Here is a 23,016-nt window from a genome sequence, read left to right on the forward strand (position 1 = left end):
TACAGGCCAGGCAAACTCTGAAACAAAAAGCTTACTTTGTTCAATTTAATCTTAACTATTTTATTAATAAAAATGAACTGAAGATGGCTGAACCATCTGAACTCTGAACAACCACGGTAGTGTAATGGTCAGCATGACGCCATTACAGCTCAAGGCATTTCTGAGTTTAGAATTCAATTATAGACAATAGGTGCAGGAGTAGGCCATTCGGCCCTTCGAGCCAGCACCACCATTCACGGTGATCATGGCTGATCATCCACTATCAATATCCAGTTCCTGCCTTATCCCCACAACCTTTGATTCTGCTATCTTTAAGAGCTCTATCCATCTCTTTCTTGAAAGCATCCAGAGACTTGGCCTCCACAGCCTTCTGGGGCAGGGCATTCCATATATCCACCACTCTCTGGGTGAAAAAGTTTTTCCTCAACTCCGTTCTAAATGGCCTATCCCTAATTCTTACACTGTGGCCTCTGGTTCTGGACTCACCCATCAGCGCAAACATGCTTCCTGCTGCAGCGTGTCCAATCCCTTAATAATCTTATATGTTTCAATAAGATCCCCTCTCAGCCTTCTAAATTCCAGAGTATACAAGCCCAGTCGCTCCATTCTTTCGACATATGACAGTCCCGCCATCCCGGGAATTAACCTTGTGAACCTACACTGCACTCCCTCAATAGCAAGAATGTCCTTCCTCAAATTTGGAGACCAAAACTGCACACAGTACTCCAGGTGTGGTCTCACCAGGGCCCTGTACAGTTGCAGAAGAACCTCTTTGCTCTTATACTCAATTCCCCTTGTTATGAAGGCCAGCATGCCATTAGCTTTCTTCACTGCCTGCTGTACTTGCATGCTTGCTTTCAGTGACTGATGTACAAGAACACTTAGATCTCGTTGTGCTTCCCCTTTTCCTAACTTGACTCCGTTTAGCTAATAATCTGCCTTCCCGTTCTTACCACCAAAGTGGATAACCTCACATTTATCCACATTAAGCAGCATCTGCCATGCATCTGCCCACTCACCCAGCCTGTCCAAGTCACCCTGCATTCTCAGAACATCCTCCTCACATTTCACACTGCCACCCAGCTTTGTGTCATCGGCAAATTTGCTAATGTTACTTTTAATTCCCTCATCTAAATCATTAATACATATTGTGAACAGCTGTGGTCCCAGCACTGAACCCTGCAGTACCCCACTGGTCACTGCCTGCCATTCCGAAAGGGACCCGTTAATCGCTATTCTTTGTTTTCTGTCAGCCAGCCAATTTTCAATCCATGTCAGTACTCTGCTCCCAATACCATGTGCCCTAATTTTGCCCACTAATCTCCTATGTGGGACTTTATCAATGGCTTTCTGAAAGTCCAGGTACACTACATCCACTGGCTCTCCTTTGTCCATTTTCACAGTTACATCCTCAAAAAATTCCAGAAGATTAGTCAAGCATGATTTCCCCTTCGTAAATCCATGCTGACTTGGACCAATCCTGTTACTACTATCCAGATGTGTCGTAATTTCATCTTTTATAATTGACTCCAGCATCTTTCCCACCACCGACGTCAGGCTAATCGGTCTATAATTCCGTTTTCTCTCTTTCTCCCTTCTTGAAGACAGGGACAACATTAGCCACCCTCCAATCCACAGGAACTGATCCTGAATCTATAGAACATTGGAAAATGATTACTAATGCGTCCACGATTTCTAAAGCCACCTCCTTAAGTACCCTGGGATGCAGACCATCATCCATTACCCGAGGTCCTTTGGCCACTATTACATCTGGGAGATTGTTTGTGTCTTCCCTAGTGAAGACAGATCCAAAGTACCTGTTCAACTCATCTGCCATTTCCTTGTTCCCCATAATAAATTCACCCGCTTCTGTCTTCAAGGGCCCAATTTTGGTCTTAACTATTTTTTTTTCCTTTTCACATACCTAAAGAAGCTTTTACTATCTTCCTTTATATTCTTAGCTAGCTTACCTTCGTACCTCATTTTTTCTCTGCGTACTGCCTTCTTAGTTACCTTCTGTTGCTCTTTAAAAGTTTCCCAATCCTCCGGCTTCCCACTTATCTTTGCTGTTATACTTCTTCTCTTTTATTTTTATACTGTCCATTACTTCCCTTGTCAGCCACGGCCTCCTCTTACTCCCCTTAGGATCTTTCTTCCTCTTTGGAATGAACTGATCCTGCACCTTCCGCATTATTCCCAGAAACACTTGCCATTGCTGTTCCACTGTCATCCCTGCTAGGGTATTGTTCCATTGAACTTTGGCCAGCTCCTCCCTCATAGCCCCTTAGTTCCCTTTGTTCAACTGTAATACTGACACTTCCGAGTTTCCCTTCTCCATCTCAAATTGTAGATTAAAACTTATCATATTATGGTCACTACCTCCCAATGGCTCCTTTACCTCGAGGTCCCTGATCAAATCCGGTTCATTGCACAACACTAAATCTAGAATTGCATTCTCTCTGGTAGGCTCCAGTACAAGCTGTTCTAAGAATCCATCTCGGAGGGACTCCACAAACTCCCTTTCTTGGGGTCCAGTACTAACCTGATTCCTCCAGTCTACCTGCATGTTGAAGTCCCCCATAACAACTGTAGCATTACCTTTGTGACATGCTAATTTTAACTCTCAATTCAACTTACACCCTACATCCAGACTACTGTTTGGGGGCCTGTAGATAACTCCCATTAGGGTCTTTCTACCCTTAGAATTTCTCAGTTCTATCCATACTGACTCTATGTCTCCTGATTCTATGTCCCCCCTCGCAAGGGACTGAATATCATTCCTCACCAACAGAGCCACTCCACCCCCTCTGCCCATCAGTCTGTCCTTTCGATAGGACGTATACCTTGAATATTCATTTCCCAGGCCCTGTCCACTTGAAGCCGTGTCTCTATTATTCCCACAACATCATACTTACCAATTTCCAACTGTGCCTCAAGCTCATCCACTTTATTTCTTATACTCCGTGCATTCATATACAATACTTTTAATTCATTACTCCCCTCACCTCCCATATCAGTTCCTATTTCACTTGGCCATACTGTACGATCCCTTCTTGAGCTTTCAGCTCTGTTGATTCTGCTGTCATTCTTAACTTTTCTTATTCTCACTTCCCCTTTATCTCCATCCTTACGTTTCCAGTTCGTCCCCTCCCCCCACTACTTAGTTTAAACACACCCGTGTTGCAGAGGCAAACCTGGCTGCCAGAATGCTGGTGCCCCACTTATTAAGGTGTAACTCGTCCCTTTTGTACAATTCATCCTTACCCCAAAACATACCCCAGTGGTCCAAGAATGTAAATCCTTGCTTCTTGCACTAGTTCTTCAGCCACACGTTCAGATCCATTATCTCCCTGTTCTTGACCACTCCAGCACGGGGAACTGGAAGCAAACCGGAGATAACCACCCTGGAAGTCCTGCTTTTCAGCCTTCTTCTGAGTTCTCTGAAGTCACGCTGTAGGATGTCTTTCCTCTTCTTCTCCACGTCATTTGTGCCGATATGCACCACCACTTCCGGATGCTCAGCTTCACTCTTGAGGATTCCCTGCAATCGGTCCGTGACATCCTGGATCCCGGCACCAGGGAGGCAACACACCATCCTTAAATCTCACCTGTTGCCACAGAAACCCCTTTCTGTACCTCTCTCTATGGAGTCCCCTACTACCACGACTCTGCCTGATGTCTGTCTCCTCGACTTTGCCTCAGCGCCAATTGTTGACTCGCAGACCCATCCGCCTCTCAGACTGGCACTGTCTTCGGTCCTGACAGCTTCCAAGAGAGAGAACCTGTTTACGAGAGGCACATCTCCCGGGGTCTCCTGTACTTCAAGCATCTTTTCCTTGCTTATCGTCGTCCTCCTTCTCCCTTCCTGTATCCTGGGTGTAACGACCTCACTGTAGGTCCTGTCCAGAAAACTCTCGTTCTCCAGGATTAACCTAACGTCATCCAGTTGCCTCTCCACTGCTGCAACATGGTCCTTCAGAAGCTGAATCTGGACACATTTTCCGCAGGTGTAGGATCCAGAGGCACTATCAGTGTCCCTGACCTCCCATATCATGCACGCAGCACACTCAATCAGCCTAGCGGTCATCTCTTCTCCACTTCTCACCCTCTCCAACTGTGGCGTAGTCTCTACTCTCAGCCTCCTCGCCGAAGACTCCTGAGCCAAAGACTCGCACTTCCCTCGACAAGGCCGCTCCTGGACAGGAAGTAAGGAGTTTGTAAGTTCTACCTGTAAACCATGTGGGTTTCCTCCCACAGTCCAAAGGCGTACCAGTTAGCAGGTTAGTTGGTCATTGTAAACTGTCCTGTGATTAGGGTAGTGTTAAATAGGTGGGTTGCTGGGCCGGAAGGGCCTGTTCTGTGCTGTATCTCTAAATAAGTAAAACAAAACTCCTGCAATAATGTCCCGGGGGTGGAATGACTGAACTGCAACAACATAATCACCTTTTGTGCAAAATATGACTCCATCCCTTGGTAAACAACAGGAATTCTGCAGATGCTGGAAATTCAAGCAACACACATCAAAGTTGCTGGTGAACGCAGCAGGCCAGGCAGCATCTGTAGGAAGAGGTGCAGTCGACGTTTCAGGCCGAGACCCTTCGTCAGGACGAAGGGTCTCAGCCTGAAACGTCAACTGCACCTCTCCATCCCTTGGTGTTCACTCCTTCTTCATGTGTGTTAACATGTTTTGTTCCAGGATTCCTCAATGCACCAAGGCTAAAATGAGATCTAGAGTTCGTGGTCCAGACAAAAGCTAACCTAATTATCTGTGAGCAAGTTACAGAACTATCAACAATATTATACCTCACTAATACAGATCGTTAGGTGTAAGCTGACCATGCAATAGTTAACTGATTTGGATCTTAACTGCTTTTGTGACTCGGGCTTAATTGGGCAATTATCCACATCGCTGGGTTAGATGCCAGCTCACCCAAAGGCACAGCTAGTTCTGAAGCACTAGTCTTCAGTAGCACTGCTATCATTATATCTATTTCTTCATATCCCATAATGGAAATTGAATTTACAAACACGAGGAAATCTGCAGATGCTGGAATTTCAAGCAACACACATAAAAGTTGCTGTGAATGCAGCAGGCCAGGCAGCATTTCTAGGAAGAGGTACAGTCGACGTTTCGGGCCGAGACCCTTCGACAGGACTAACTGAAAGAAGAGCTAGTAACAGATTTGAAAGTGGGAGGGGGAGGGGGAGATTCAAAATGATAGGAGAAGACAGGAGGGGGAGGGATGGAGCCAAGAGCTGGACAGGTGATTGGCAAAAGGGATATGAGAGGATCATGGGACAGGAGGCCTAGGGAGAAAGAAAAGGGGGAGGGGGGGAAAAACAGAAGATGGGCAAAGGGTATAGTGAGGGGGACAGAGGGAGAAAAAGGAAAGAGAGAAAAAAAATGTGCATATATAAATAAATAATGGATGGGGTACAAGGGGGAGGTGGGGCATTAGCCAAAGTTTGAGAAGTCAATGTTCATGCTATCAGGTTGGAGGCTACCCAGGTGGAATGTAAGGTGTTGTTCCTCCAACCTGAGTGTGGCTTCAACTTTACAGTTCATGCCATCAGGTTGGAGGCTACCCAGACGGAGATATTGGCGAAACCCGACGCAGATTGGGAGACCATTTTGCTGAACACCTACGCTCTGTCCACCAGAGAAAGCAGGATCTTCCAGTGGCCACACATTTTAATTCCACGTCTCATTCCCATTCTGATACGTCTATCCACAGCCTCCTCTACTGTAAAGATGAAGCCACACTCAGGTTGGAGGAACAACACCTTATACTCCATCTGGGTAGCCTCCAACCTGATGGCATGAACATTGACTTCTCAAACTTCTGCTAATGCCCCACCTCCCCCTCGTACCCCATCCGTTATTTATTTATATACATTCTTTTTCCCTCTCTCCTTTTTCTCCCTCTGTCCCTCTGACTATACCCCTTGCCCATCCTCTGTTTCCCCCCTCCCCCTTTTCTTTCTCCCTAGGCCTCCTGTCCCATGATCCTCTCATATCCCTTTTGCCAATCAACTGTCCACCTCTTGGCTCCATCCCTCCCCCTCCTGTCTTCTCCTATCATTTCAGATCTCCCCCTCCCTCTCCCACTTTCAAATCTCTTACTAGCTCTTCTTTCAGTTAGTCCTGACGAAGGGTCTCGGCCCAAAACGTCAACTGTACATCTTCCTAGAGATGCTGCCTGGCCTGCTGCGTTCACCAGCAACTTTTATGTGTGTTGATGGAAATTGAATTGACTGAAGAGTGACTACTGTGATGGAGTGGATCCAGGTGATCCCAATTCATATTTGAAAAAATGAAATCTCCTCTGACAATAATTATTTTTATATTATCTATGATTTGTCTACATATATGCTCCTCTATCCCTTACTGACTTTAATTATGCCTGTACTATACCCTACCTGAGTCATTACCTGTTTTGGCTTCTTCACAGGTTACCTTTCCTTTTTTCTGCAATAATGAGCTTTTCACTAGTATTGTAATACCACCTCTTCCTTTATAAACTCCATCTCATGGTTGAAGAATTTATTCCAAAATTTTGCTAGTTCTGCCGTTCTGTCAACAACGTTGCTGTGATAGCACAAATATCAAATTCCTATGCACTGATCAGGCTTCAAGGTTAGATTATGATAATGTACTCATCTTCTGCTGAGTTGTGAACTACTATATCTATTCTGTACCTATCCAATTATGCACGATCATAACTGAAAGTGAGTATTCATCTCCGCAAGGACTATACCGTTGGCATTTATTCAATAAATTTAATTAATTACACAGAATAACTCATTAGCCATAAGGTCATAGAGCAATTCAGTGCAGATACAGGCCACTTAACACAACGTGTCCATGATGACCATGGTGCTCAGCCACTAGCCTCAGAACCCACACCACCTACACCACACACACACACAGGAACATCTATTACTCTTCAGCTATCAGACTTTTGAACCAGAGGGCATTAACTTCACTCAACTTCCCATCACTGAACTGTTCCCATAAGATATGGACTTACTTTCAAGGACTCTTCATCTCATGTTCCTGATATTTATTGCTTATTTATTATTATTTTTTCTTTTTGTATTTGCACAGTTTGTTGTCTTTTACACATTGGTTGTTTGTCCATCCTGTTGGGTGTAGTCTTTCATTGGTTCTATTGTGTTTCTTGTATTTACTGTGAATGACTGCAAGAAAACGAATCTCAAGGTTGTATATGGTGACACATATGTACTTTGATAATAAATTTAACTTGAACTTTGAACTTACGATTTCCTGCATTCTGCCCATATGCCTAAAACCTCCAAACCTTCCACATACCCATTCAAGTGATTCTTAATTAATATTGTTGTACCAGCCTCAACTACTTCCAAATATATACTCACTACCATCAGAGAGTCACGTTAAACAAAGTCCTTATTTCATAGTCAGAGCAATACAATGACAATGAAGGAAAAATATAGATAAGGTTGTGATCTGGAACGCATACATAGTTTGCTACGCCCTATTGTTCTTCAACTAGAAATACAAACTGCAATTTAAAAATTTCTCTTTGGACAAAACTCCATTAAGCTTGGAAGAAGCTACTCCCGGCAAATACAATTTCAAAAGACTTTAAAATCTTGCAAATTTAATACCTCCAACAGGATCAAAGACTGGTAACCACTTGCTGCAAAGCCTTAAGTAAGATCTGCAATTCCAACATGAAAGGATATGAGTAAGACTGTCATCCTGATTGTTTATTGCCACTTGCAGCTGCTCTTCCAAATGTACCAGCTTGTCACTAATATTTTCACATTGTTCTTCTATTTTCAATGCAGAACCTTTACAGGCAACCTGCAAAAAAAACCCCAGAAAACAACACCCTGAACATACTGGATTACTTATACAAGTGCTCTTTGAAGCATATAAAAAATGCAAACTTTAAAATTGCCTCTGCTCTATAATATTTTTGTCTATTTACTGTTTGTCATGATGGAGAGGCTTGCAGAAGTGATTATGGCTGATTATGTAGTCTTACTGGCAATAGTTCAGATGTAGGAGTGGAGTCCCTTGTGTATTGGTACTTGGCTCAGTATTGTTGCACACAGGGCTGATTCATTATAGTGCTCTTGGTCTTCCAGCCCAAATACTCATATCTATCACTTGTATTTTAAAAATGATAGGTTCTCTGGCTGCTGTGTGCAGTTTTGCCTGGCAGTTGGTGTAAATTTCTATCCTCCCTCGACTGGTACAGTGTGGAGAGGTTGCTTCTGATGGATGGTGCTGTGTAACTTGGAGGTGGAGGGAGGTGCTGCTGTTCAGTGCTGTAGCATACTGGTCAGGAGATGATGGTGTGAGGGAATCCCTGCCAACACAGTAAGCGTGGGACATTGCTGGGACTGGGCAGCAATAAAGACCAAAACACACAAAATGCTGGAGGAACTCAGCATGCCAGGAAGCATCCTCACTGATTTCCCTCCTGGCACTTATCCCTATAAACTGGACAAGTGTGACACTTGCCCCAATACATCCTCCCTCACCACCAATCAGGGCCTCAAACAGTCCTGTTAGGTGAGATGATACTTCACCTGCGAGACTGTCAGGGTCATCTGGGCCCGAAAAGAAAATTTAAGAGCAACACATACAAAATGCTGGAAGAACTTAGCAGGTCAGGCAGCATCTATGGAGAGGAATAAACAGTTGAATTTCAGGTTGAGACCCTTCATCAGGATGGGAAATGAAGGGAGGATAAGCCAGAATAAGAATGTAGGAGGAGTACAAGCTGGCAGGTCATACGTAAAACCTGATGAGTGGGAAAGTGGGTGGGTGGAGGAGGGGGGGATGAAGTGAGAAAGTGGGAGGTGATAGGTGAATGAGATAGAAGGCTGAAGAAGGAGGAATCAGATAGAGAAGAATGGACCATGGGATAAATGGGAATGGACCACGGGAAGGCTGAAGTAGGAGGGAACTGGGGGAGATGATGGGCAGGTTGCGAGAAGAAAAAGGGTAAGAGGGGAGCACCAGAATGGGAGACAGAGAAAGAAGGAAGGGGGAGGAAGCAGAAATTAATGGAACGTGGAAAAAACAATACTTTTGCCATAGTGTTAAAGGTTACCCAGACAGAATATAAGGTGTTGCTTCTCCAGTGTGAGAGTGGCATCATCATGGAAATAGGTCTCATTGATGTAGAGGAGGCCACACTGGGAGCAAATGATCTAATTATGTCCGTTAGTATGTTCTTTGTAATCTCTTGTCCCTAAAGAGAATTATGTATTGTTAGTAACCATTGTTCTTTGACACCTCTTGTTCCTAGAGCTAATTGTGTATTACACTGACATGACCTCCATTTGCAGATGAAATAAATACAGTTGAAATTGTCAATGTGTTGGGAAATAATATCACCCAAATAATCAAACCTTCCATGAATTTAAGATTAAGTTTTACCTTTGGCTTAAATTGTGAAAACTATTGTTTTTTGCTCTATTGCTAAATCTATCAGAGATATTCAATGATAGTGAGGCTGCAACCTCTGTTATGCCAGTGCTAAGACCAACAGTGATTTCCATGACTAAACTTGCATTACTTTGTGGATTAATTGAGAGACAGTCAATTTGAATGGGCCATCTTTGACGTCTTCAGTCCAGGACTTTTATAGGAAGCCAAATGCTTTGGAGCTGATCACCGTTATCAAAGGGATGCACTCAGAACATTGATGGAGGCCATTTAACCCACAAATGTGCCAGCTTTCACAGTAATCCATTTCTGTCATTTATCTCTTTGCAGTCCATTCTGTCTGCCATTCCCATCAACCCAACCTGATTCTTCTACCACCCATGTGCACTATGGGCAGTTTGCAGTGGCCAGTTCAGTTTCCTTTTCCCTTTGCTCTTTCCTCTTTAAGTCAAATTCTCTGGTTTTCCATCCCTACGCCTCCATAGTCCAAGTCACATATCCTAACATCTTACAGACTCTTTCAGGGACTCATATTTCTATATTTCTATTTCATACTTCTAGCTGGATACACTTGCTTTGAAAGCAGTCCACATCCCAGGAAAAATTGCTATATAGTACCTGCAAAGTGACCAAGTACTTGGTGCTGAGCTATAAAGTACAAAGCCAGTCTGACCTAGGTCTGAGGATCGATAGCATTTATATTTGATCTGAACCCAGCATAAGGTATTAGATTTCTTTGGTCTGGAGTTCTGTCATGAGGCTGTGCATTCAAGGAATCTTTAAAGGGTTTTTTTTTCTCATCATCAGTTGGAGATGTAACGACATGAAATTTGTAACTGATGAAAGTGGCTGCTAATATAGACTACTACAAATAAGGAGGTTGAGCATTAAAGTAATTTAGTAGACATTTTGAGGATAACTTCACACTTCCATGCTGGGAAGGCTGTGCACTTAGTCTGAGCAACTGGTCTCACTTAGTGTTTGACAAGGTACCCTATAGCTGAGATGTATCAAAAACATGCACACATTGAGATTTTTTGAGGGGCTAGGAACTGCAAGAGCTAAATGACAATCATTCCTCAATAACTATTCTGAGACTACATTGTTTGGAAAGTGCATTTTCACAGAAGACTTTTGTTGCTGTGTGCATGACACAAAGAACAATTTGAACCTCAGCACTGTCTATTGATCTTCTTGCATCTGTGAGATTGTGCAAACTATGAGAAGTTGCTGAAATATAATCAAACATAATTCTTTTATTTTTCTTTAGTATAACCAAGCTTTTCTTGATTGCTGTTTCATATTTATTACCATAGAAACCATAGAAACTACAGCACAGAAACAGGCCTTTTGGCCCTTCTTGGCTGTGCCGAACCATTTTCTGCCTAGTCCCACTGACCTGCACACGGACCATATCCCTCCATACACCTCCCATCCATGTATCTGTCCAATTTATTCTTAAATGTTAAAAAAGAACCCACATTTACCACCTCATCTGGCAGCTCATTCCATACTCCCACCACTCTCTGTGTGAAGAAGCCCCCCGTAATGTTCCCTTTAAACTTTTCCCCCCTCACCCTAAACCCATGCCCTCTGGTTTTTTTCTCCCCTTGCCTCAGTGGAAAAAGCCTGCTTGCATTCACTCTACCTATACCCATCATAATTTTATATACCTCTATCAAATCTCCCCTCATTCTTCTGCGCTCCAGGGAATAAAGTCCCAACCTATTCAACCTTTCTCGTAACTGAGTTTCTCAAGTCCCAGCAACGTCCTTGTAAACCTTCTCTGCACTCTTTCAACCTTATTTATATCCTTCCTGTAATTTGGTGACCAAAACTGAACACAATACTCCAGATTCAGCCTCACCAATGCCTTATACAACGTCATCATAACATCCCAGCTCTTATACTCAATACTTTGATTAATAAAGGCCAATGTACCAAAAGTTCTCTTTACGATCCTATCTACCTGTGACGCCACTTTTAGGGAATTTTGTATCTGTATTCCCAGATCCCTCTGTTCCACTGCACTCCTCAGTGCCTTACCATTAACCCTGTATGTTCTACGTTGGTTTGTCCTTCCAACGTGCAATACCTCACACTTGTCAGTATTAAACTCCATCTGCCATTTTTTAGCCCAGTTTTCCAGCTGGTCCAAGTCCCTCTGCAGGCTCTGAAAACCTTCCTCACTGTCTACTACACCTCCAATCTTTGTATCATCAGCAAACTTGCTGATCCAATTTACCACATTATCATCCAGATCATTGATATAGATGACAAATAACAATGGACCCAGCACTGATCCCTGTGGCACATCACTAGTCACAGGCCTCCACTCAGAGAAGCAATTCTCTACCATCACTCTCTGGCTTCTTCCATTGAGCCAATGTCTAATTCAATTACCACCTCTCCATGCATACCTAGCGACTGAATTTTCCTAACTAACCTCCCATGCGGGACCTTGTCAAAGGCCTTACTGAAGTCCATGTAGACAATATCCACTGCCTTCCCTTCATCCACTTTCCTGGTAACCTCCTCGAAAAAGTCCAATAGATCGGTCAAACATGACCTACCACGCACAAAGCCATGTTGACTCTCCCTAATAAGTCCCAGTCTATCCAAATGCTTGTAGATTCTGTCTCTTAGTACTCCCTCCAATAATTTATCTACTACCAACGTTACACTTACTGGCCTATAATTTCCTGGATTACTTTTCGATCCTTTTTTAAACAACGGAACAACATGAGCCACTCTCCAATCCTCCGGCACCTCACCTGTAGACAGCGACATTTTAAATATTTCTGCCAGGGCCCCTGCAATTTCAACACTAGTCTCCTTCAAGGTCTGAGGGAACATCCTGTCAGGTCCCAGGGATTTATCCACTTTAATTTTCCTCAAGACAGCAAGGACCTCCTCCTTTTCGATCTGTACAGTTTCCATGATCTCACTACTTGTTTCTCTTAATTCCATAGACTTCATGCCAGTTTCCTTAGTAAATACAGACGCAAAAACCCTATTTAAGATCTCCCCCATTTCCTTTGGTTCCGCACATAGCCAACCACTCTGATCTTCAAGAGGACCAATTTTATCCCTTATAATCCTTTTGCTCTTAATATACCTGTAAAAGCTCGTTGGATTATCCTTCACTTTGACTGCCAAGGCAACCTCATGTCTTCTTTTAGCCCTCCTGATTACTTTCTTAAGTATTTTCTTGCACTTCTTATACTCCTCAAGCACCTTATTTACTCCCTGCTTCCTATACACGTCATACAACTCCCTCTTCTTCTTTATCAGAGTTGCAATATCCCTTGAGAACCAAGGTTCCTTATTCCTATTCACCTTGCCTTTAATCCTGACAGGAACATACAAATTCTGCACTCTCAAAATTTCTGCTTTGAAGGCTTCCCACCTACCAATCACATCCATGCCAGAGAACAACCTGTCCCAATCCACGCTTTTTAGATTCTTTCTCATTTCTTCAAATGTGGCCTTCTTCCAGTTAAGAACCCCAACCCTAGGACCATATCTATCCTTGTCCATGATCAAGTAGAAATTAATGGTGTTATGATCACTGGAACGAAAGTGCTCCCCTACACAGACTTCTGTCACTTGTCCTAACTCGTTTCCTAACAGGAGATCCAATATTGCATCCTCTCTCGTTGGTCCCTCTATATATTGATTTAGAAAACTTTCCTGAACACATTTTACAAACTCTAAACCATCTAGACCCCTAACAGTATGGGAGACCCAATCAATATATGGAAAATTAAAATCCCCTACCACCACAACTTTATGTTTCCTGCAGTTGCCTGCTATCTCTCTGCAGATTAGTTTACTTCTATAGTGTAATTTTGTTAAAATAGGTTTATTGCTATGTGAACCTGGTAAAAGGTGAATATCAAATTGAGCTAACTTTTTAAGGTTATGACTTGGGGCATTAAGCACAGATCTTGGAAGTAGGTACAGAGGAGATGTTGGAGCAAGTGTTTTTTTTAAAGCAGAGAGTGGTGAGTGCGTGGAATGGGTTGCCGATGACGGTGGTGGAGGCAGATATGATAGGATCTTTTAAGGAACTCCTGGATAGGTACATGGAGCTTAGAAAAATAGAGGGCTATGGGTAACCCTGGATCATTTCTAAGGCAAGGACATGTTCAGCACAGCCTTGTGGGCCAAAGGGCCTGTACTGTGGGGTAGGTTTTTCTGTTTCTATATTAAAATTAGGAGAACACATGCAAAATGTTATTCAAAAATAAAAGGTTCGTACAAGCTCTCTTGATGACCATACGACTTGTGCCGGTAACTGAATGAAAAATGCCGCAGTTCAATATTTTGAAGTATAATCTGATAGTGTTGGTCATTCTCAGTACAGAAGTGTCCAAAAATACATCAATCTCAGTTTTGTATAGGTTTGATCACCTGGCATCTACTGTGCCCTCGAGTAAACAGTTTTAAATTCATAGCTTTTTCAGTGAAGAAATTTCTCTTTGTCTTGACTATGCTATGCTATCAGTTCAAGGCTCTCCAGCTATTGAAAGTAGCCCTCCAGCATAAAGCTTGTTTGTTCCTCACGGTATCTTTAATATTTCCATAACATCCACTCCTTAAACGCCAATAGACTGACTTTATTCTAGCTCTTATGTAATAAATCAATCCTGCAAACATTAGAAGTAAGAGAAATAAAATACATGCTTAGAAGTGCTTGATCAATTAGGTGGTATTTATGAAGAGATGGAATGAGTTCATGTTTGAGATTGTTACACCACATCCAAGGTAAGCTTGACCCTCCTTAGATACAGAGACCAAAACTGCACAGTTTTCCTGTACTCCTCTCCAAAACCACGTACAGTTGCAGCAAGATTGTCTTGTCATCCCCTTGCATATTATTTGCCTTCATCATTCTTTGCTGTACATTCTTTGGCATGCATGATTACTTAATTTTAAAAGAGCTGGGTATGGAAATAATGAATGCTCTGGTTGTCATCTTCTAACACTGATGATTCTGGAACGGTTCTTTCAAATTGCAGAGCAACTGCAGCAGATAGTTATGAAGGCAAAGGACATGTTTATTCACAAACATGAGAAAATCCAAGCAACACACACAAAATGCTAGAAGAACTGAGCACATATGGAAATGAACAAACAGTCAACGTTTTAGGCTGAGACCCTTCTTTCTTCTTCAAGAAGGGGGAAGACACCCTTTAGTCTGCTTCCCATCACTTACTTAACTGCAGAAGACCATTTCTGATCATTCACATTCATAATTGATGCAGTATTTAGATGGGAAGTGGTTCTTTTTATAATTGTTAAGATTTATTTTTGAATAAATTGTTGATAGTAGCTTTTAGTGGGATCACTACTGAAAATGAGCTATATTTGGATCTATAAGAGACAAGAGTGTGGCACGTGGCCAAGTGATTGGGGCGTTGGACTAACGATCTGAAGGTTGTGAGTTCCAGCCCCAGCTGAGGCAGCCTGTTGTGTCTTTGGTCCTTGAGCAAGGCACTTAACCACACACTGCTCCAGTCCACCCAGCTGAAAATGAGTACCAGCAAAATGCTGGGGGTTAACCTCGCGATAGACTGGCGTCCTATCCCGGGGGGGGGGGGGAAGAGTCTCATAGTTTCAGTCGCTTCATGCCATGGAAACTGGCATAAGCACCGGCCTGATGAGCCTATAAGGCTCAGGACAGACTTTAACTAACTTTAAGAGACAAGACTACATACTGGAACTGCGCCAGATCTTAAATTTAAAATATGAAGCTATTGCTCCATATATAGGAAAGACAGCAAAGGGTACTGGGAAAAGGCAGGAGTACACAAGGTGAAACTGTACAAGCCTTTGTTTGTGCTGGTCACACACAAACACTAGAAATTTAGATTCTAAATACTCACCTTTGACTGCGAACCTTTGATGCTGAGAAAACATTTCACTGATACCTAAGAAATGAACAGATAAAATATTATGAGCACATTGAAGGCACTGAAACTAGTTCATATGAGCTATCATCAAACAATCTGTATCTATAAGACTGATAAGGAAAACAAGATACCAAATTTAACGTGAGTGCAAGAATAGCCAAAGGAAAGGCATGGTAAGCTTAGAATCTCTGTAAGTAGTACATATAAAATAGTGAATATCATGAAGAACAACAATTTTATCCCCACATGACAAATTAATTTTGTTTTGCAACGGTTGTGGTAATGAAATCCATTAAATTTCATTCTGTGGCAGATAAAACTATCAACATCATTTTATGCTCAAATCACTAATGGCAGAATGCATGAGAGATTTTCAGATAATTTTTCTAAACTATAACAGAACAACAAGTTGATAAAATCTATGAAGCAATGTAATTAATGGGTGAATTCCCAGAATGTAGCTTTCCACATTGTATTTACCTATTATGTTCAATAAAACTAAAGTACATCTGCTTTACAATTCCTTCTTAATTTGTTCAGGTCTGAATACTTCCCAAACCTATAGCATTTATTAGGGAGATATTCCTTCACTTTAATAGTGACATCCTTTTATACATTTTCAGAAAATATAACTCATATTGAATAGTCTAATCAGTCAATAACATTAACAGTCTCAATAGAATCAATAACATTATGTACAGTGGCTAACTATCCTTTCTAACAAGCTTATCACTTTTAATAAAAATGGGCAAAGACCAGAGGGGCAAACACTTGTAGATTCAAGATTCGTGATTATTTAATCTCAATTCCAGTACACAAATGTAAAGGATAACGAAATAATTGTTACTTCAGATCAGATGCAGCATATATATATAAAAACACATAATAAGATAAAGAACACAATAAAACACAATAAATACAAAAACATAAGATAATTTATATACACTAATTACATATACGTAAAATGAAACAAGGTTCAGGAGTGTATGTGTGTATGTACATAAGGTGAGGTGACTGACTGGAGTCAGAGACATATCAAATTATTCTATATCAATTTCCAGTCAATGCTTCTAACATATTGTTTCTCCACTGGAAGTGCAGAATCAGATATCCTCCAAATTTATAAAATAACACAAATTCATAATCCATTTTAAAGACAGCAGTCTACTACAAAAATACTGGATAGTATTTGTATTACCTTTGACTGTTTCTCACCTTCACTGATTTGGAATCTAGTAGGTTACTGGGAAGGTCAGCGTCTCCTTCAAAGGGATAGAAAAGGTAAACTGCACAGCATGCAGGGCATAGAAAGAGGTCAGGAAGTTAAAAAGCAAGTTTCAGGTATTTATCATATACTTCTAAATAAGTTCAAGAGAAGAATCAAAATTAGATTCAATTACAAAGCTGCTAACCTTCATGCAAAATGCAAACTGAGAATTGGCATGCAATAGTGCATAATATGAGCAAGGCTGTTAATTAAGTCAGTAGAAAGAAGAGAAAGGACTATAGTCAAACACATATAAACCCCATTTTAGCTAAAATGCAATAAGTGTTGCTTTCCAAAGACATACACAACAAAGCTCTGATAAGCTAGTAACCTTGAAACTTCGCTGGTGCCAGACTGGCAAATTTTCTGTACTATTAGATATTATTCATATTAATACCATAACATACTTTTAACATATTTTAGATGCCCCATATTATTATAATAAATTATAGGCCAGTGAGTTGAAAGGGAGTGCAGGAACTGGGAACCACTGCTGAACCACTGGGAATTCAGAATCTTTGCTCTCTTTTAGGACTACTTTGAAAGTGAGTTATTTTTAAGTATGCCATATGGACACAAAATTAGTTCATGTTATTTTATTTATTAAAGTAGCCAAAAAAAAAGACAAAAGTAGCAAGAGTAGCAAATGCAAAATAAGAGCAAGCTTTGACCACGGAAGCTTTGTGACTGGTTATCAAATCTATCCATACTATCCTTTGGCCTTAACAGTCACATTCTAACAGAAACTGATTGCAACGTTTCAATGGTAAACCCACCCATCTTCCTCAGGCACAAGCTAGTCAAATGACAAGTCTCCTAGACACACCTCCTTATATACCCACTCAAGTGAACAGGGCATGGGCCAGAGGGTATATAAGGAGGTGTCTCTAGGGGGACTTGTCATTTGACTAACTTGTGCCTGAGGAAGATGGTTGGGTTTACCATTGAAACACTGCAATCAGTATCCGTAAGTATGTGACTGTTAAGGCCAAATGATAGTAAGAAAGAGCAAGCTTTGTATTAAAAAAACCCCTAAATTACTACCTTTTTGTTCTCTCAATTTGATTTGTGTGCTATTTTCATGAATTTGTTTCCTGAAGCTTCTAAACAAGAATTAAATACTCACGAATATATTTCCCTTTCATCTATTATGTATTTTCAACCCCCAAGTCTGTTAAAGCAAGGTTAGGGAACAGATTTCTGGTAAGTTTCCAGCTCTGCATGCCACCTTGGCTGACCAGAGGAGTATTTTTAGTAATAGACTAAGACAACTGCGCTGCTCCAAAGAGCGCTATATGAGGTCATTCTCACCCTTGGCCATTAGGCTCTATAATGAGTCAACCAATAATTGGGTAAGTGATGATTCCACCCCCCCCCCACCCCATTTACTGTTTGAGATAACTTATTTTTATTCTTTCTTACTTCTCTTCTAATATTTATATCTGTCCACTTGTAATGCTAGTGTGACACTGTAATTTCCTTTGGGATCAATCTATTTATTCCATTCCCCCTTTTATTATCCTTTTAATCTATTCTCTCTACATTGGCCATCAACTTCCCTTTAATCCTCTTTGCCACGTCAGCACTGGAGGGTAACTTAGAGTAAACAATTAACTAACCTGCATTCCAATATTTTGTTTTCATTCTTTGGGGTGAATACATTTTCAGACACTTAGTGGTGAAGTATGTGGATATGCATTTTTCTAAAGGTGAGTAACTGATTTAAAGTTTCCAATGATATTTGTTACCTCCTTAGCTTTTCATTCAGTGCTTCCAACAAATGGGTAGAGATGCATTTAATTTCAGGTAAGCAAATTTGAAACATTCCAATCTGATTGGTGCTTGAAAAGTTGGCTTTGAGCTAAGGTAGTAATCAAAACTTACATACACATATAATTTCTGTAAAAGGCAATTCAATTAAGATTATTCTGAAAATAACTATAAATTTCTTCTTTTAAATAATTTTGCTTCAAAATAAAAAAGCAAAATATGAGCATAAATTTCACTACTGGAATTCACTCAAAACATTATCCTGCTCCTTTCACATATACACCAACACAATGCCATCAGTCGATTCCCTTGTTTTAAAGGTCATTGAAAATCATGTTTTTATCCAAGAAAAGATACTAATCTGATATGTGATTCTATTTCTCCTTAGTCTGAGTATATAGCTAATGAACAAAAACACACATTAAAAGTTCAATCATTCTTGGCCTTTTCTTTGAAGTTATGCAACAAGTCAAACCATTCTTTATGCATAAGTAACAAACAGTAAGTATGTAAGTAGTAAATTTGGAATTAAAATAGAATGTGTGCACGTAATCTATACATTATGCTGTTTTAAAACTAGATGAAAAAATTCTGCAAAGCAAGACACGCATTGAGAATTTGAAACAAATTTCTTTTGGGGAAACTATCAAAAATTGTTTAATGAAACAATCATACATCAGTAATTAGTCAGCATACCCACAAATACAAGGGAACTGTTAAGGACCAGATTTCCAAGCAAGGGTAAGGAACAGATTTCTGGTAAATTTCCTGCTCTTAAATTGATCATCTTTTACTGAATGTAACAGGAGCACCATATTGTCAACTGTCAACAAAATATCAAATAGAATACAGAGAACACTAGTTACCTCACTTGAATCAGTTTCTTTTTGTTCAGGACCAAAGAACTGTATTGTATGCCAATCTTGTTTACTTGGACAGAAATAATCTCCCATTTCTTTAATATCTGAACATGAATCTTCAATGGCTTCATCATTATCTCCTGCTTTGTACTCTTCTCTCTCACATGCACTGTAACTGGACTCCTTCAAGCGCAAACCGCTAATAAAGAGTTGACAGGTCTCTAAGTCTGCTTCCCACACTTTCTCAAATAAATGGGTTCTACAACTGAAACAAAAACCAAGTTAGAGGTTGGAAAAAATCTTCTTCTATTATTGTTTAAATAAATTATTCAGTTTTCTCTCATCAAAATTGTACATTACAAACATACTTCAGAATCTGCAAATGATCTACTTATTGTTCAAAATAATCAAGTCAAATTCTGCTTATTTAATCAGTTAAATGATATACTAAAACAACCACTTCTTAAAAAATATACATAAATTTCTGTTGAAAATGAAGTAAGCTGAAGTATTCAAAAACATGAGCTTGTACTACTGCAGAAGATTTTAACAACTATTTAATATTAACAATATTCTTTTTTATGATATCTCATCACTTATGTGCTCTGCAAAAGGAATGTTTTCCCATTCATTACACTAGATGGAAATAACTGATTATTCCATACTAGCTATTTGTTTCAAAAACCGAGCATGTGTTGTGTTAAGATCTGTTAAAATATCTTTTAAATGTTCCTGAATGTCAAAGACATTTTACAATTTCTGTTCAGTTTCACAATTCAACTTAATTCGGCTGTCAATTGCAAGTGTATAAAAATAGTTAAATTTAGATTTTTACTGTGAATATGGAATAAATGTAGATGGCAGAAATAAAAATGTGTTTAAATCTAAACTTCAGTCTGAAAATGTATTCAAATATCTGATATAAAGCCTTACCTATGAAGTTTGTCTTCCAAGACTCCCATATATTTAATAATGTTTTCTCTCTGGTCATTCTCTGCAATTGAAAACAAAGTATACATATAATATTTATTGGCATTTAATAGATCCTTGGCAAACTACTAATAATACAGAGTAGTTTTATTTGTTGACTCAAAGCAGGCAATAATGATTCATAGCAAGAATCACTACAGTTGACTTCTGGGGCGCCTAAGAGCGACTCGAATAGCAGCAGTACTCTCAATGGATATGATTAAATATTCTTGTTTCAGCCTGATACAGCTGAAAAGCACAACTGCTTCCAAGGTCAGTACAGTCAACAAAGATGTCCTAATGCATTTAAATGAAATATCGCTGCTTAAAATTGACAGAAACAACACTGATGGTGGACGTAAGGGTTCATGTAGGAAACGTGATTACAGGTCGGGGATACAAGTGTGTTTAAGGAAACAGGGTTTTAATACTGAGTATCTTGCTGGCAAACGTGCAGTCTCTGGTGAATAAAATCGATGATCTCAGAGATAGGGTGCTGAATCAGAGAGACATTAGGACCGTGTGCGCCCTTTGTTTCACAGAATCCTGGTTAACCCCTTCCATACCGGATGCAGTAATTCAGATTGACGGGTTTACCATACACCATCAGGATAGATCTATAGAGTCTCTCAAAAGCAGAGGTGGAGGAGTATGCCTCACGATCAACTCTCCTCGGTGCACAAATATATCTGTGCTGTCCCAATTTTGCTCGCCAGACCTGGAATATCTAGCAGTGAAGTGTCATCCTTTTTACCTACCACAAGAGTTCCCTGGGGTCATTTTGGTAGTAGTATACATTCCAACTCAGGCCAATCTCAATCAGGCTTTTGATAATCTGAGCAATGGGATCAACACACACAAAACAGTGCACCGGAACACCTTCATAATCATTTTGAGATATTTTAACAAGGACAGTCTGAAAAAAATCACTAAGCAATTACCATCAACAGATCACTTGCAATACCAGAGGAAACAATACACTGCTACACCACCATCAAGAATGCCTGCTGTGCTATTCCATGCCCTCACTTCGGGAAGTCTGATCATCTGGCTGTACTTCTACTCCCTGAGTATAGGCAGAGACCAAAGACTGCAGCACCTGTAGTGAGGACCAAGGAGGTTTGGACAAGGGAAGCACAGGAGCACCTACAGGACTGCTTTGAATCGGTGGACTGGACTGTATTCAGGGATTCATCTTTGAACCTGGATGAGTGTGCTGCAGTCGTTAAGGACTTCATTAAAACCTGTGTGGATGAGTGTGTGCCTCCAAAGACTTACTGTACATTCCCAAACCAAAAGCCGTGGATGAACCAGGAGGAACGTCACCCACAGTCAATCTTAGTCTCAGATGGAGTTTGCATGTTCTCCCCATGACTGTAAAGGCTTCTTCTAGGTACCGCGGTATCATCCCACATTAGAAAAACATACAGATGGGTAGGCTAATTGGTTATTGAAATTTGCATGCAATGGGAGATTTAAAATCTAGGGGGTGTATTTAATGGGAACAGAGAGAGAATACAATGAGTTAGTGTAAAATTCATGAAAAAAATGAATGCTTGATGCTAGTGTCTTAAAGGGTTTGTTTCTATGCTATACCCCTCTATGACTCCAAAAGGATTAAAAGGGGAAGCAAGTAAAAGCTGAGAACTGACAGTCATTCAGCAAAGCAATATGCATTTGTTCTCCAAGGACTCTCAACAAAATGACACAGTTCAAATGACACAACCACCTTTGCAAGAACAATTATGGATGGACCAAAAAGAAAAGGTCTTACCAGTGATGGCTGCATCCCAAAAAAAATGAAGAAATGATATTATAATCAGCGAAAAGAATATAATGCTATCTTGAAGACTTTACAATAAATCCATGCTAGCTATTCAGAAGAGACCCAAAAATATTGTAAAGATGCACAGCATAATGTAGACCATAATTTTGCAGCAGGAACTGGAGTTGGTTCAAGAAAATTGTTAAGTACCTAGCTAGAGAAAAATAGTCTACATTGACAATAAAATCAGTTTCCTCTTCTTAAATGGGAAAATGTTTTCCAGTGATACAAGGTAGCTTGACAACTTGACCAAGCAACTTCAATTCAAGGCAGAAGTGGTGGATCATTTATTGATTCTAATTTAACTGGAATTTCTCGAAGTTTTATTTGTAATTGAGATTTTAACTCCTGGTGAGACATTGAGATGCAAAAGATATCATGGTTACATAAGCGGTTAAATGGACCGGCAGGAATATCTGCTGGTCCATCTAACTTCTTACATAACCATGAATGTTTCCAGCATTTTTTATTAACATTTCAGATTTCCAGTATCTGCTGCTTTTTAAGATTTTCAGTTCTTTCACTGCATCATTTATCTTCAAAATCCAGAGAACAGAATATCCACACGCAGCCTTGGAACAAGTAGTTGTGCTGTACCAGTGAAATACTGCTGACAGAAGAAGAAATAATGCTAGCTTTTAGGAACAGCTTTTTCTCCTTTACTTTCAATTTTCTGAACAATCCATGTACCCATGAATATTACCTTACTATTTTTCTCTCTTTTAGCACTATTTATTTTTTATCTACAGTACTTTTTATTGTAGCTTATAGCAATGTTTATGTATTGTACTGAACTGCTGAGCAAACCAAATTTCACAACAAAAGTCCAAGATAAAAAACCTGATCTTGATCTTTATGTTTACATTGCTGTTGTACAAAGCGCTATCTGAAACTTCACTCTCTTCTGGAAAAATATATCTTCTTGAATGGAGACTGTCATTTCTGAGAGCTTTAGTACT

At 40.3% G+C, this 23,016-nt stretch overlaps 1 protein-coding gene across 6 annotated transcripts in view; it reads right to left on the reverse strand.

Moving 5' to 3' along the window:
- Window positions 1-23,016, reverse strand: part of disc1 (DISC1 scaffold protein) — a 208,166-nt gene that overhangs the window by 82,081 nt on the left and 103,069 nt on the right. For 4 of the 6 annotated variants that reach the window (XR_010016778.1, XR_010016777.1, XR_010016779.1 and 1 more), the window contains exons 10-12: window positions 20,197-20,257; window positions 19,270-19,528; window positions 15,340-15,384 (exon numbers count right to left, since the gene is read on the reverse strand). Coding sequence is in view for 2 of the 6 variants with exons in the window: in XM_063039416.1 (XP_062895486.1) it covers window positions 15,340-15,384; window positions 19,270-19,528; window positions 20,197-20,257 (365 nt within the window). In the remaining 4 variants the exon portion in view is untranslated. Of the gene's footprint in view, window positions 1-7,727; window positions 7,850-15,339; window positions 15,385-19,269; window positions 19,529-20,196; window positions 20,258-23,016 lie in introns of all 6 variants that reach the window. The other 2 variants (XR_010016776.1, XM_063039422.1) reach the window with 1 other exon arrangement.

This window comes from Mobula hypostoma, chromosome 2, assembly GCF_963921235.1.
Source record: "Mobula hypostoma chromosome 2, sMobHyp1.1, whole genome shotgun sequence".
NCBI lineage: Eukaryota > Metazoa > Chordata > Chondrichthyes > Myliobatiformes > Myliobatidae > Mobula > Mobula hypostoma.